At 45.0% G+C, this 15,458-nt stretch overlaps 1 protein-coding gene across 3 annotated transcripts; it reads left to right on the top strand.

Annotated features, from left to right (window-relative positions):
• The first annotated feature begins 2,532 nt into the window (after positions 1 to 2,532).
• On the top strand, positions 2,533 to 14,533 carry LOC144267249 (cytochrome P450 2H1-like). Of its 3 annotated transcripts, none has more exons than XM_077821018.1 (9): positions 2,533 to 2,712; positions 4,079 to 4,241; positions 4,711 to 4,860; positions 8,433 to 8,593; positions 9,453 to 9,629; positions 10,908 to 11,049; positions 12,028 to 12,215; positions 13,386 to 13,527; positions 14,352 to 14,533. In XM_077821018.1, exons 1-9 carry the CDS (start codon positions 2,533 to 2,535, stop codon positions 14,531 to 14,533), a joined length of 1,485 nt encoding a protein of 494 aa, XP_077677144.1. The 3 variants fall into 3 exon arrangements, with proteins under 3 accessions (XP_077677144.1, XP_077677143.1, XP_077677145.1); XM_077821017.1 differs by having other exon boundaries at positions 8,433 to 8,602; XM_077821019.1 differs by lacking the exon at positions 9,453 to 9,629.
• Positions 14,534 to 15,458: the final 925 nt, after the last annotated feature.

The following is a 15,458-nucleotide window of genomic DNA, read 5'->3' as shown; positions in this document are numbered from 1 at the left end:
TAGAGGAATGAGTCCCCTAGACAGGGGAGGAGGCAAATGAGTACAAAACAAATCTGGTCTATTTCTTATTTTGATCCACTCCATCTATCTTTTACATCTTTGGCTGGCAGCAGACGGTGCAGAAGGACTGCATGCCATCCACATCTCATGGCTGCTCGGCAGAAGATGGTACAGTATGACTGCTAGCCATCCTCATCTCTTGCCTGCCTGGCAGAAGATGGTACAATACGACTGCTAGCAATCCTCATCTCTTGCCTGCCCGGCAGAAGATGGTACAGTACGACTGCTAGCAATCCATATCACCTGCCTGCTCACCATAAGACAGTTCAATAGGACTGACTGCAGGACTAAAGAGCGTGACCTGGTCAAGTCACTCCAAATTTAGTCCCTGCGCCCATGTCTGCCCAGGCGCTCCCAGCCGACGTGGCCAGGAGCACCTCGGACACGACGAGGACGGCTACCAGTCGTACTGTACCGTCTGCTGCCAGAAGGCAAGGGGTTGCTGCTACTGTGTAGCAATGCCGTACCGCATCTGCCAGTACCCAGGAGACATACGGTGACGGTTACCTGAGCGGGCTCCATGCTTGCCGTGGTATGGCGTCTGCACAGGTAACTCAGGAAAAAAGGCGCAAAACGATTGTCTGCCCTTGCTTTCACGGAGGGAGGGAGGGAGGGAACGGGGGCCTGACGATACGTACCCAGAACCACCCGCGACAATGTTTTAGCCCCATCAGAGTGCTCCATTGTGACTGCTCTGGACAGCACTCTCAGATGCCCGATTGTTTGCCGTTGCTCTGACGCAGGGAGGGGCGACTGACGACGCGGCTTACAGGGTTGGCTTCAGGGAGCTAAAATCAACAAAGGGGGTGTCTTTACATCAAGGAGTATTTCAGGCAGGACTTCACGGAGGGTTCCAATAAGAAATGGTGCACCTAAGTTATCGTTCTTATTGGAACAAGAAGGTTAGTCTGGCCTCTGATTGATACATGGCTAGATTTACCTCGCTGCACCTTCTCTGTGAGTGACTGCAGTGTGACCTAGAAGAATGAGTCCCCTAGACGGGGGAGGGGCGGAAGCAAATGAATACAGAACAAATCTGGTCTATTTCTTGTTTTGATCCACTCCATCTATCTTTTACATCTTTGGCTGGCAGCAGACGGTGCAGAAGGACTGCATGCCATCCACATCTCATGGCTGCTCGGCAGAAGATGGTACAGTACGACTGCTAGCCATCCTCATCTCTTGCCTGCCCGGCAGAAGATGGTACAGTACGACTGCTAGCAATCCGTATCGCCTGCCTGCTCACCATAAGACGGTTCAATAGGACTGACTGCAGGACTAAAGAGAATGACCTGGTCAAGTCACTCTAAATTAAGTCCCTGCGCCCATGTCTGCCCAGGCGCTCCCAGCCGACATGGCCAGGAGCACCTCGGACATGACGATGACAGCTACCAGTCGTACTGTACCGTCTGCTGCCACAAGGCAAGGGGTTGCTGCTACTGTGTAGCAATGCCGTACCGCGTCTGCCTGCACCCAGGAGACATAGGGTGACGGTTACCTGAGCGGGCTCCATGCTTGCCGTGGTATGGCATCTGCACAGGTAACTCAGGAAAAAAGGCGCGAAACGATTGTCTGCCCTTGCTTTCACGGAGGGAGGGAGGGAATGGGGGCCTGACGATATGTACCCAGAACCACCTGCGACAATGTTTTAGCCCCATCAGGCATTGGGATCTCAACCCAGAATTCCAATGGGCAGCGGAGACTGCGAGAACTGTGGGATAGCTATCCACAGTGCAACGCTCCGGAAGTCGACTCTAGCCTCGGTACTGTGGAAGCACTCCGCCGAGTTAATGCACTTAATGCACTTAGAGCATTTTCTGTGGGGACACACCACACTCGAATATATAAAACCGATTTCTAAAAAAACAACTTCTATAAATTCGACCTTATTCCGTAGTGTAGACATACCCTTAGACTCCTCACACCAGTGTCTTAAGTTGGCCAGTGGGCCTGGGAGGGCAACAAGAGGAAAAGCCAAGATGGTGGCCGGCTCAGAGAGGGGCTGGCAGGGGAGGGGGTGTAACAGCAGTTTTCTCAGCTGTTAATTCTTTTCCTCCAGCCTCAATCTGAATCCTGCATAGCAGCATGAAAGACACTCACCATTGTATGTTCCAGCTGGCACCAAGCCTCTCAAGATACGTGCAGATGGAGGATGGTGAGTTCATGGAAGTTTGGAGAGCCTTAGAAGGTTTCACATAATGATTAATTTTTTGCTCTGTCACTGAGTACACAAGGGGCAAACACAGACGATCATCAAACAAAGGTTCGAAGGAGTTCATTCCTAGTTTGTCAATATCCAGTAACCCTTTTTTAGCCCTAGATAATCTTGTTGACCCAGAAGAATTGAGAATTGCAATTGGCTAATTGCTTGCACTTTCCATTGTACTTTTGCATCATACAGTATATAAAAGATGGATTCTGGAATACAAAGTAAACCACTGTTAGAACCCAGAATAATTGTTACACTCTGCAATGGAACCTCTGGGAGCAACAAGTGTTTTCCTGGTGATTTGTGTCTCTTGCCTTCTTTTCCTTTCAGCATGGAAAAAGGTGTCTGGAAATGGGAAGCTGCCACCTGGCCCTGTTGCTTTTCCCATCATAGGGAACACGCTGCAGCTGAATATGAGGAACTTGCCCCAATCTATACATGAGGTAAGGGGGCTTTCTCCGTATCCAGGGCTTTGGCTCAGGTGGGTTTTAAGCAGAGACTGTGGAAAGAGAACTCTGAAATTTCTGGGGTTTGCAGAGTGGCTCAGCTCCTCATGTTTAAGGCTAAATATTTTTTCCACAGAAATATTTAATCTTGAATGCTAGATGCAACCTGTTCCTGGCAATGTGTTATTTTTATGATAATGTGTCTTATTCACAGGTAAACCAGAATACACCCTCTCAGTTGTGCTGCAGCCTGTACAGATTATCCTGAGGTGGGGAGTGTGGTCTGGTGGGTTAAGCAGGGAAGCAGTCAGCAGCCCTAGGTTCTGGTCCCAGCTCCGCAATTGATTACATGTGTGTGCCTGGGGAAACCACCAAAGTTCTTTGTATGTTTCCCTCTTGTAAAATTGATCTAATGATATTTGCCTTCTTCACAGGATAAGGGTAAGGCCTAGACTGTTGCTCTATTCTGTAAAGTTGACATATCCCTCCTGGGTGGAGATCCAGAAAGGACAGTGATTGTAGAGGGGCTCCTCTCCCCACACACATCCAGGGGTAAATTGCCTTATAGGAGGACTCAGGTCCAGCGTTCTGGTGGACTCACCTTTCCTTGGCAGCTGCTCCAGAGAGAGAGTGAGACTGACTCTATATCCTAGTGGTTAGGCCTAGGTCGCTCACCCAGGATGTGGGAGACCCAAGTTCCTTTCCCAATGACTGTTCACTTATTGATATGCAATGGAACAGCTTCAACAGGAAAGATGGAGAGAGTCCTGCTCCAGAATGACCCACAGCGTGGTGGTTTAGGGCACTCTCCAAAGAGAGGGGAGACCTGGATTCAGATCCCTTTTTCACATCAGGTATGGGGGGGAATTAAACCCGGCTCTCCCACATCTCAGGTGAGTAGCATTCCCACTAAACTAAAAGTGATTGGGGCGGGAGAGGGGTGAGGCACCTCCTCCTCCTCTTCTGGTGCATGTTGTATGGATCTAATCTGTTAGGTGAGCTTTAAGAGCAGATGAGCGAGGGAGGGCAACACTGCATTTGAGGATCCAGACAGGGCTCGGGCGTGTGTTAGGCGCTGGCCATAAGGACTGAGGTAGCCGTGTGCATGCCCAGCCACAGATTTTATAAGTGCCTCCGGGAATTCAAGAGTGGAAACTTAGGCACTGAGGGAGTTGAGTTGCCTAGAGGGATAGCTGGGGGTTTTCAGGATCTACATTTTCCATTTAGGTACCTATTATCCCTTTTTGAGTGTAGTCCTTGGTGGCAGGAGAGCTCTTTCACCAGTCTGTAATTTGATCCACTCTCCTTATTCTTAAGTGGATTTAGTAAAAACGTATTGGTCCTTTGTGTTAATCTTTTACAGCTCAGTGCAAAGTACGGCCCGGTTTTCACAATATGCTTAGGCTCACAGCGGGTTGTGGTGCTGTATGGACAGGAGGCTGTGAAGGAAGCTCTGATTGATCAAGGGGATGAGTTCAGTGGAAGAGGAAAACTAGCACTGGCTGACAAGCTTGCTAAAGGAGCAGGTATATTGCTAACAACTTCAGCATGTAGCGCTGATGTTCTCTGTATGTGGAGAACACGACTGAGAAGACCGTTGGTGTTTCATTTAGTCCTGCTCTTTGAGGGATACTCACTATAGCCACTTATTCATGTCCAGTGTATTTCTTATTTTTACATGGTACCAGCTTATGTACTTTGCTCTAATTACTGTGACAGTTTACACTGTGTTAGAGAACAAAATACAGCCATTGCGCATGGCAATCAATGGAATTATTTTTCTTGTTCATAATTGCTATAAACAGCAATGAGATTAACGTGTGGGATTTTGAGTTTCATACAGAAAAAATATAATCCAGGGTCTCCAGTAGAACACAAATACAATAATGTTTGCCTTGACGTTGAACCTTTCAATGACCCATGTTTCCCTAGGTTAGAAATTTAGCAAATTGAGTCTGCCCCCACCCATCTTTCCTATTCTCCTCCCTTTTCCAGGCATTATATTCAGCAATGGGGAGCGGTGGAAGCAGCTTCGCCGATTTGCCCTCACCACGCTCAGAAACTTTGGGATGGGGAAGAAAAGCATTGAGGAACGGATCCAGGAGGAAGCCTGTTTTCTGGTGGAAAGGCTCAAAAAAACACACGGTGGGGAATTGCTGCTTGTAATTCGAAAACTGAGGAGTCAGCTAAAGACTCTTGTCTTCCTTTATTTTGTGATCTTAACTTTGGTTCAAACACCTTATAACTCAAGCCATTAGCTGCACATATAACAACCTGTGTTTAGTATAAAGGAAAAATATGTGAGAAAAGTTCCTGAGATGACCTTTCCTGGCTGTTATTTCCCATGTTTTCTACCCTCTGATCTGTGGCCAACGGGCAAATGGAAAATGTTTGTCCAGAGTAGGCAGAAGCTAACACAGTGAACCATGTTAGAGTGGATTAGTTTATCTTCCGTGTGTTGGGCTAATAAGACACTGAGGCCTACAGCTTGCTTATTCTGATTTTCTTCTCTGCTAGATGTCTGATACGAGTCTGACTCCTACATTGCATGGGGATGGTCTCCCGAGGAAAGTTTGAAATCACTGTGTAAATTTACAGTGCTTCCTAAGAGATGATGATGATTTTATTATTTATTTATTTATGTTCTATTAGTTTCTAGAGGTCCCAGCCAAGACTGGGGCTCCTTCGCCTATGGGTTGTACTAACAAACAGTTTGAGACAGTCCCTGCCGCAAGCAACGTACATATTAAATACACATGACGAAGAAAAAGTGGAGAAAGGAAGAATTATTTTCTCTCTTTTAGAGATGGGGAACTGAAACACAGAGAGATTAAGCGACTTGCTCGAGGTCACACCTGGAAGTTTGTGGCAGAGCTGGGAATTGTATCCAGATTTCCTGAGACCCAGGCCACTGCCTTAACCACAAGACCATTCCACCTCTTGCAATATACAGTACACCATTAAGGGCTAAAATGAAGTTGACTGTCCATCTCAGTGAATTGTGTGTATGAGAGGAGAATGCACGGAGAACCTTCCCCACCCGTGATTCAGAAACAAGGGAGAGCCACTTTACTGCTGTTGCCACATGTGTATCCTGAGCCAAGGGCAGCTGGTCCTGTAGATAAAAGAACTCTGCCTGGGTGAGGGCCAGGAGCAGGAGTCTGCTGTGAGGCGAGAACACACTGCATGGAGAAAATGCTGCTTCTGGTTGTTCTCCCTGTGCAATGTGGTCTCAAGTCAGAGGGGTGAAATCTTGTAGACAATTCCCTTGAATTCTGCATAGGCCCTGCTGCATTACAGGAGTTTGTGACAATGCTACAAGCAATGGCTCAGGCAGAATCCTCTGAATGCAGGATCCTGTTCTGAATGGGATACTGTCTGTCAGGCCTGTATAAAGAGCCTATGGCAGACAGGCAGGCCTCACTCGGAGAGGGACTGATGGTCCCTGGTCAGACCAGAATTGTCAGGCAGAGAGCACCAAAGGAGACAGTGTGAAAACTGATTCCCAGCAAAATGGGGACAATCATTTAATATAAATTTACAGCGATAACATTGGGGAAGCCCTAGGTGGAGAATGAGGGAAATATCTGTGTTGTTTTTCATAAATACCTTGTGCGCCTCAGTTTACCTGTGTGATATTATCCTGCCTGACTGTACAGAATTAAGTAAAAGGAGGCTGAAAGGGGAACAGCAAGAGGAAATAAAATAATGGCAAAGATAAGTACGATCAGAGAGAATGCCACTGGTAATAATGGAGAAGCTGTTAGTTTGAGAACAGCCCCAGCTTAGCCTCAGTTAATTGGCAAAGTATTGTCTTCCCAGACAGAAACTAGCATCCAACAGGGATACTAAAATCTTAGAGATTCTCACTGAAGCAGAAAGGGAGTTTAGTGAGATGGAGGTAACTGGCCTGAATGGAACTTACCGAAGCTTGCAAGGAAAGATTGTTTAGGTAAAAGGAATGTGTGTAGAAGCCTTTATTGTTTCTAGTTTTTGCTCTGTGTGCTGCATACTTTTGAGTGGATAAATAACACTTTGTTTTGGAGATTGTTTTTTTTTTTTTTGACAGGTTTCAGAGTAACAGCCATGTTAGTCTGTATTCGCAAAAAGAAAAGGAGTACTTGTGGCACCTTAGAGACTAACCAATTTATTTGAGCATGAGCTTTCGTGAGCTACAGCTCACTTCATTGGATGCATCCAATGAAGTGAGCTGTAGCTCACGAAAGCTCATGCTCAAATAAATTGGTTAGTCTCTAAGGTGCCACAAGTACTCCTTTTCTTTTTGCGAGTACAGACTAACACGGCTGTTACTCTGAAACCTATATACACACAGAGACCATGAAACAATACCTCCTCCCACCCCACTGTCCTGCTGGTAGTAGCTTATCTAAAGTGATCATCAAGTTGGGCCATTTCCAGCACAAATCCAGGTTCTCTCACCCTCCGCCCCCCCCCCCACACAAACTCACTCTCCTGCTAGTAATAGCCCATCCAAAGTGACAACTCTCTTCGCAATGTGTATGATAATCAAGGTGGGTCATTTCCAGCACAAATCCAGGTTCTCTCACCCCCTCCAAAAACCACACACACAAACTCACTCTCCTGCTGGTAATAGCTCATCCAAAGTGACCACTCTCCCTACAATGTGCATGGTAATCAAGGTGGGCCATGTCCAGCACAAATCCAGGCTTTCTCACCCCCCCCCCTTTTTCCCGGGGACACACACACACACACACACAAACTGATCAGTTTGGATGAGCTATTGCCAGCAGGAGAGTGAGTTTGTGTGTGTGTGTGTGTGTGTGTGTGTCCCTGGGACATTTGTGCTGGACATGGCCCACCTTGATTACCATGCACATTGTAGGGAGAGTGGTCACTTTGGATGAGCTATTACCAGCAGGAGAGTGAGTTTGTGTGTGTGGTTTTTGGAGGGGGTGAGGGGGTGAGAGAACCTGGATTTGTGCAGGAAATGGCCCACCTTGATTATCATGCACATTGTGAAGAGAGTTGTCACTTTGGATGGGCTATTACCAGCAGGAGAGTGAGTTTGTGTGTGGGGGGGTGGAGGGTGACAAGACCTGGATTTGTGCTGGAAATGGCCCAACTTGATGATCACTTTAGATAAGCTATTACCAGCAGGACAGTGGGGTGGGAGGAGGTATTGTTTCATGATCTCTGTGTGTATATAATGTCTGCTGCAGTTTCCACGGTATGCATCCGATGAAGTGAGCTGTAGCTCATGAAAGCTCATGCTCAAATAAATTGGTTAGTCTTTAAGGTGCCACAAGTACTCCTTTTCTTTTTGGTTTTTTTTGAGTTGCTTTGATCACCCGCTGGTCACAGGTCCCTGGAGGGAAAGGGCTCACAGGTGCCCAGCACAGAGCAGCCTGTCATGCTAATATAGTTGGGAAGTAGTGAGTCTGCCGCTCAGCTATCCAGTCCAAGGGTGGTTGGACTGCAGAGTTCCTCCCATTCAGAGCGGGGCAGGAACTTAGCCTGTCACCTGAGGTGGGGTCTGGAGAGGGACTGAGGGGGGTCTAAAGCCCAGCTCACCCTGGAACTGTGACACCAGAACTCACCCTCCCCAATGAATATTCGGGACTGCACTCTCGGTCTGGGGCCAGGAAATCCAGAACTTCCCAATAACATCAATGGATGTGATGCTGTAGGTGAAAATACTGAATTAAAAATTGGACTCTGGTTTGGTTTTGTTGCAGAGCGACCCTTTGATCCCACCATCCCTCTCACCCATGCTGTCTCCAACATCATTTGCTCCGTTGTCTTTGGGAACCGGTTTGACTATGAAGATCAAAAGTTTCTGGCATTAATTAATCTCACACAGGAAAACAATGAACTCTTCCGCTCTTTCCTGGGACAGGTGTGTTCAGTGTTTTTTTCCACTCTTCTCCTTTGTAATGGGGGAAGGGATAGATCTTTCTTTCTTTCACTGTTACTTTTCCTTAAATAATTATTTCGTTCCCATAATGTTCCTGTTCTCCTCATAAGGCGGCAGCTATTACCAATCCCAGCCTCAAACTTGTTTCTAAGGATTATTTAAATTCCCACACAAACCACTTCATTTGCTCAGAATTACGTTTGCTCAAGGACTTTCCCTTTCAACACTCTTGGTAAAAATCAAGGAAACTGCCAATTAAAATATTAGCATCCAAATCATTGCAATTCACATGCCTTGGTATATTCACAATGGGATACCTGAATGTGGTCACATTCCTCACCTGCAAAGCAAACTCCTTTTCGTTTCTAGTACACAGCCACCCACACATCCCATTGCTGAAAATCTCACCAAATGCACAACAGTTGAACTCAGTCAAAATCAATGGAGTTCCAGCAGCAGAGAATTTGGCCCCTTGACTCCAACCTGAGGAAGACTAAGATATCTTTTACATTTTATTTCTGCCTATGAAAATCTGAGCTAGGTTTGGGAACTTGAGTGTGATTTTCAAGAACAGCACGTTTGTATTGGTGATGCTTTTGTATTGGAAATAATGGAGATTATTGTAGCGAATAGAACTGAGTGTCACTGCAGTTTCTGTGAGGAATATGTGTGTATTGAGTAGAATGAGTTAGTGAAGCATGAGACGTTCTTTCGAATGCATTTGCACAGGAACGTGCCACAAAAGTATTGTATTGTGCTGCTGTAACTGAGTCAGTTGGGTCAATTGATTATTTGGTGTGTCCAGATAAACCAAGATGTGCTTTTCCTTCCATCATTCTAGCTGTACAATTTTTTCCCAACTCTTATGGATTATATACCTGGGCCTCACCAGAAGTTAGTTAAAAATTCGGAGGAGTTTAAAAGATTTGTTCTGGAGAGAGTGAAGATGCACGAAGAGTCTCTGGATCTCAGCTGCCCTCGAGACTTCATTGATGCTTTCCTCATCAAAATGGAACAGGTATGTGAGGGCAGCCGCCTTTCCCCTTTGTTGTGGAGTGGGTTATACATATTGTGGGTATTTATCACTCTGTACAAGACCCAAAGGCAGACCTGGTCTCTGCCCCTGGGATTTACATTCTAAAAGGCAAGCCCTGCTCACCTCATTTGTGTGAGTAGTGCCGGTGATGCCAGTGGGACTACACCAGTGAGTAAGACAAATCTAAGCTTATGTGCACACTGCAATGAAAGACCCACAGCACAGCCATGGCTGGCCCAGGTCAGCTGACTTGGGCTTGAAGGGCTCGGTCTGCAGGGTTATAAAATTGCAGTGTAGATGTTGGTGTTTGGGCTGCAGCCCAGGTTCTGAGACCCTTCCCTCTTCCTGGGCCTCAGACCTGGGGCCACAGCCCAAGCCCGTATGTCTACACGGCAATATTATAGCCCCTCAACCCGATCCCCACGAGTCCGAGTCAGCTGACCCAGGCCAGCCGTGGGTTTTTTATTGCAGTATAGACATCTTAAAAGGACAGAGCATCCAAAGTAGGTATCAAAAGCACTTGGAAACAGATTGGTTCTGTTTGTAATTAAGCCATTAAAAGAGGTTTTATTAAGTGTGTGGACAGAGGCACTTTTTACTGCTCTGTGTTAGCCTCAGTGGGATTAGCAGGAGAATCCAGTTTCAAACGGCTGCCTATGCCCACATCTACAGACCTAACCTACCATCTGCTTCTTTGGAAACCCCTCCTGCTAATCTCATGTAATATTTTGCAATGACAGCCTATTACAAGTTCTATCAGTGCACTCCTCGTTCAACAGGTAGCCAGGCATTTGTGTTTTCGTGGGTTTTTGCTTCCTTTGGAGCATCAGACTCAATCCATCTGGCTCCAAGATTAAAAACGGGTTAGAAACATTTGGTTTCCTTTCTAATTCAAGGAAAGGAATTCTAATTCTTATCAAGGCAATTCGTGCTGCCCAGGCAAACAAAATAGGAAAGCAAAGGAATCAACAACAACAAGTTCAATTTTAACCGTTAGAAATACAGATGAAAACTAACCTAGTTACTGTAATGCTCCAGTTCTCCTCTTTTACAAAAGACCACCTATTTCCACAGCAATGGCCTAAATCACCCCCAAAGTGCTACTGCAATCTCCAGGGCCATGGCCCATTTTCTGTAAGATTTTTATAAAGATGCCGAGTGGGTCACAGAGCAGGTAGAAGATGAGAGGGTTTGGGCCTGTATGAATAGATCCCACACTTACAGTCAATGATCCAACAACTATAACAAGTCTCTCTACAGGAGCAACAGAATGGCCAGTCAGAATTTAACACTGAAAACTTGGTGAGAAGCACAGTAGACTTATTCCTTGCTGGAACAGGGACATCCAGCACTACCCTGAGACATGGACTCCTGATTCTTCTGAAATACCCAGATATAGAAGGTACCCTACAGACACACACACAATTTTAAGTTTTGGAGAGATGAGGGGATTGCATGGCTCAAGGAATCTGTATTGGGGTACAGACCCCTGTCCCTTAAGTCACTAGATCAAATCTGGATTGGGCTGGAAGTGAGCCATGTCACCACTGTGTGCAGGCTGATTTGTGAGAGAGGTGTTTGGGGATGGGTGTTTTAGTTCAGTTTGTGTGGACAGGTGTCTGCATTCGAAAAGCACCATCACAACTGCCATTACTCGGCCTCCTTATGGGCAGTCTCAGCAGAGGGCCTTCAGACTGAGTAGGCCCTTGTGACTGGATTCCTTTCTCACCTCGCAGTTCACATTAAGGCTCACAAGCCAGGGGAAAGTGTATGTGTTTGTGTGGGGGAAGCCTGCGCTGCCATTGGCCAGATGGTGCCTGGTCTGTGGGTAACAGGTACCTTTGCATTCTAGGGCTGTCAGACTGGCACCCTCCCCTCAAACAAAGGCAAAGCCATTTCATTTTAGGATTTAATCATCTTGTAGGTGTCAGGATTCAGTAAGGGCTTAAATCAAAACTCTGTCAGTGCAAGAGATTTATCAAAACCCAGTTAATATACAGCGCTAATTTCCACCTCATCAGCTTCCTCCATGCTCATGTGGATGATTGACTTTGGTGTGGGAAAATTTTAGGCCTCAATCTCTTGTGTAGCAGTTAGTTATATGCTCTGGTGATAACATCATACTGTGCTTTCTTTTATAACATAACCAGGCATGAGCCATATCACTGCCCTAATAATTACATTATAGACATTTTGTCCTAGATACCACGTACAATAGTTTCAGTAACCCAAAACTAACTGTTATATTGTTATAACTTGTTATATTCCCAACATGTATCTGCTGAGACGTGTAGATTTCTGACTGTGTTACAGAATGGGGGCAAAATTATGGGAATCCTGTTCTTTAGCTTTATTGTTAACCTTGTTCATTTGATGACAGCGAAAGTTCATGAAGAGATTGACCGTGTGATTGGCCGAAGCCGAAGCCCCTGCATGGCGGACCGAAGCCAGATGCCCTACACAGATGCTGTGATACATGAGATGCAGAGATTCATTAACCTTGTCCCGATGGGTGTCCCACATGCAGTGACCAGAGACACTCGTTTCAGACAATATGTTATTCGCAAGGTTAGTTCTCAACATTTCTCTGAAAAATCCAGTTCTACGTTTTCCTTTTTTCAGTTTTGAATTATTCACAATAGAAATGTTTGCCCTGGTTTGAGCATGACAGGCGTTTTTCACAGTTACCAACAACGTTCCAGTTATTATTGCATGAAGAAGAACAGAACCCTGCATTCTGCAGACTCAGCTCTCCTTCCAGAAGACAGGCTTAGAGCCTTATTCAAGCTTTTAGATATGGAATAGATATCAAACAAGTATGCAATAGTTTCCCTCTTTTTGGGAGTCTCTTTGGGGAGTTCAATTTCTGAGCTGATTCCATCTCCACCAAGCTTTAGACATTCTGAGGTGTTAATATGCACCACAACTCGCAGTGACCATGTCTTAGGTTGGAAAATTTTAGGCCTCAATCTCTTGTGTAGCAGTTAGTTATATGCTCTGGTGATAACATCATACTGTGCTTTCTTTTATAACATAACCAGGCATGAGCCATATCACTGCCCTAATAATTACATTATAGACATTTTGTCCTAGATACCACGTACAATAGTTTCAGTAACCCAAAACTAACTGTTATATTGTTATAACTTGTTATATTCCCAACATGTATCTGCTGAGACTTGTAGATTTCTGACTGTGTTACAGAATGGGGGCAAAATTATGGGAATCCTGTTCTTTAGCTTTATTGTTAATCTTGTTCATTTGATGACAGTGAAAGTCATCTGAGTTTCACTTTGAGTTGTATAGGGTTTTTAGCATTGTTATCTTTGTGTTAGTTAGTTATGGGGAAATTATTGGTGTGATGACTAAACTATAAAGACCAGGGAAACTCAAATGCTTTCAAATAGCAGCTGAGAGATGCACCTAACACTTCTGGATCTTAGCCAGACTTTCCCAATCCTCTTTGATGTAGAAACCAGGGCGGTAACCTAATGGGAGCAGCTTTTCTCATGAAATTCCAGGATCTAGTTGTTCCAGGTGGGCTGCAGTTTGGTGGGGTTACCTTTTGTCATGGAATCTGAGTATTTCTAGTTCTGGTTGAAGGCATGAATTTCCCGGGGATGCAAGGAAATGAAGGAAAGAAAAATGTGTCCCACTACCCAGCTCAGTGAATTCTGGGGGCTTTTCACTTTGAACAGTATCCACTTAAACTTTCTTTATCTGTGTTTACTAAATCAGGGCACTACTATATTCCCTGCTCTGCAATCAGTCCTAGGTGACAGCAGGGAATTTCCAAAGCCAGAGCAATTTAACCCGGGACATTTCTTGGATGAAAATGGTGCCTTTAAGAAGAGTGACTTCTTCATGCCTTTTTCTGCAGGTAAAAAAAGCCATGTTTATTTCAGATCCCAGACCATTCTCTCTTAGCGTTGTCTTGAGTATATAAAGAGTTCTCAGACTGTAGTCTGCAGAGCATTTTTGGGCCAGCTATGAAGCAGAGCCTCTCACAACTGCGAAGTATCTGTTCATCTCCATTCTGTTTTTTAACTAATTGAACATGCACTACTCTCCACTCTGCCTGGCAACTTCGCATCTTCCTTTGTCTGTCTGTGTCAGCTCGCGGTGGACGTATTGTGATTGAATGTGCATGCAAAAAATTGAAGGGAGTAACATGCAACAGGGCAGAAGCCATCTGCATAGTCACTGGGAGAGAGATCAGTAGGGCTGCTTAACTTCTCAACTTTACTCCAATCAATGAAGATCCCGTCACTCTGTTAAAAAACCCTGTTTGCTGTTCTCCGTCCTAATACTCAGTATGCCTGCACCTCACTACCTGTTAATTCCACCTTCCACTCAAGAACCACTGTCATTCCCCCCTTAAACATATTAACTGACTTGGGACCTGCATTAACTCTTCCTCAAACCCCATTATCTGCCCACCTGTCTCCACATATTTGTATTTAAAGAGCTACTTACTGTGTGGAACTCAGCCTTTGAAATGATCTGTGAGTGGCTTCTTAAGACCGCAAATGCTTTCATACCTTCCTGAACTCTGAGAGACGGTCATTATCCTCCATGTCATTATCCGGAATCACTCTGTGCATCTAATTTTAATCTGGATGTTTACTTCCATTGTAACAGTATTTAACATATGTTGCAAAGAAAGATCTCCTGCATCTCCTCAATATTCCTTTTTCATTTCAGGGAAACGGATTTGTGTGGGAGAGGGTCTGGCTCGGATGGAGATATTTTTGATACTGACAATGATTTTGCAGAATTTTACCTTGAAATCTCTCGTTGACCCCAAGGACATTGATATAGCTTCACTACCAAGTTTAGTGTTAAATGCACCAAAATCATACCAGCTCTGTGTTTTGCCTCGATAAAGATCATGAAAAGTCACCTCAATGTCCTACACCAGTAGTGAATTTGATTGTCTATGATCCCGGACTCATTAGTACAGTGACAGAAATGAACTCATTGTCTTGAAACAGACAGATAAATAACCTGGCTTTTTAAGTAACTGTGATTTAACAAAATTAAATGCAATACCAAAAAAAATTAAATTATTGACTCCAAAGGCATGTACAATAACCCAACAGTGTTCTTAGCCTGGCTCAGGTGTGAATCTGTTCCTCACATAAGTTGGGTATGTTTTCAGTTCATTTGTGGTGCAGTTGACAACAATTGAAACTACTTTTGACAGCCATAAATGCTGCTTTATTTACAAGGGGCTAGTATGTTTCCAGCTCTTGAGGTCTGATCAGCCAATCAGAGTAAACTATGATGATGTAATGCTTATGATTGGACAGCCTGCTTTGATGCGGGGAGTTTCTGTGGCACTGGACTGAACTAGAGTTCCCCCTCCCCTGCTCATTCATGTAATTTCAATTTAGCTCAGTGGAATTAAACTTTCACTTAATAAAGATTCTTCTTATTTCTTCAGCTCACCTCCATGCTCCTGTATATTTATTTAATTAACATATTTATTGCAGCTATCCAACACATTGCAGGTCAGGGACTGAGCTGGGTTGATGGTGCCTAGGGCAAGAGAAGTTGTGCAACTGTCTATCTTTAGCCGGTTGATCAGACACCCTATGCTTAGGGACCCTTACACCTATGGGCGTCACATATACATCACCCTTAGGATACAAAGTTAGAACCTCACGATCTGTGTGTTTCCTTCTCCTCTCCCTTCCTTTCTCCTTCCAGCTCTCAGTATCAAGTCATGTACTCTGCTGCCTCTGTACCTCCAGGGACCCTCTCCCTGTCTTCATTCACCAAGGGCCTTCTCTGCTCCAGCAAATCCCT

Source organism: Eretmochelys imbricata, chromosome 7 (assembly GCF_965152235.1).
Source record: "Eretmochelys imbricata isolate rEreImb1 chromosome 7, rEreImb1.hap1, whole genome shotgun sequence".
Taxonomy (NCBI): Eukaryota; Metazoa; Chordata; order Testudines; family Cheloniidae; genus Eretmochelys; species Eretmochelys imbricata.
The sequence above is the reverse complement of the archived record's forward strand: the minus strand, read 5'-3'. Positions and strand labels throughout refer to the sequence as shown.

Bases quoted from the DNA above. Each gene is read 5' to 3' on its own strand.
- LOC144267249 (XM_077821017.1), top strand. From the start codon at position 2,533: ATGGAACCTCTGGGAGCAACAAGTGTTTTCCTGGTGATTTGTGTCTCT. The intron at 8,603-9,452 runs GTGTTTTTTTCC...CCATCATTCTAG, and splicing joins TCCTGGGACAGGTGTGTTCA to CTGTACAATTTTTTCCCAAC. The intron at 11,050-12,027 runs GTACCCTACAGA...ATTTGATGACAG, and splicing joins GAAATACCCAGATATAGAAG to CGAAAGTTCATGAAGAGATT.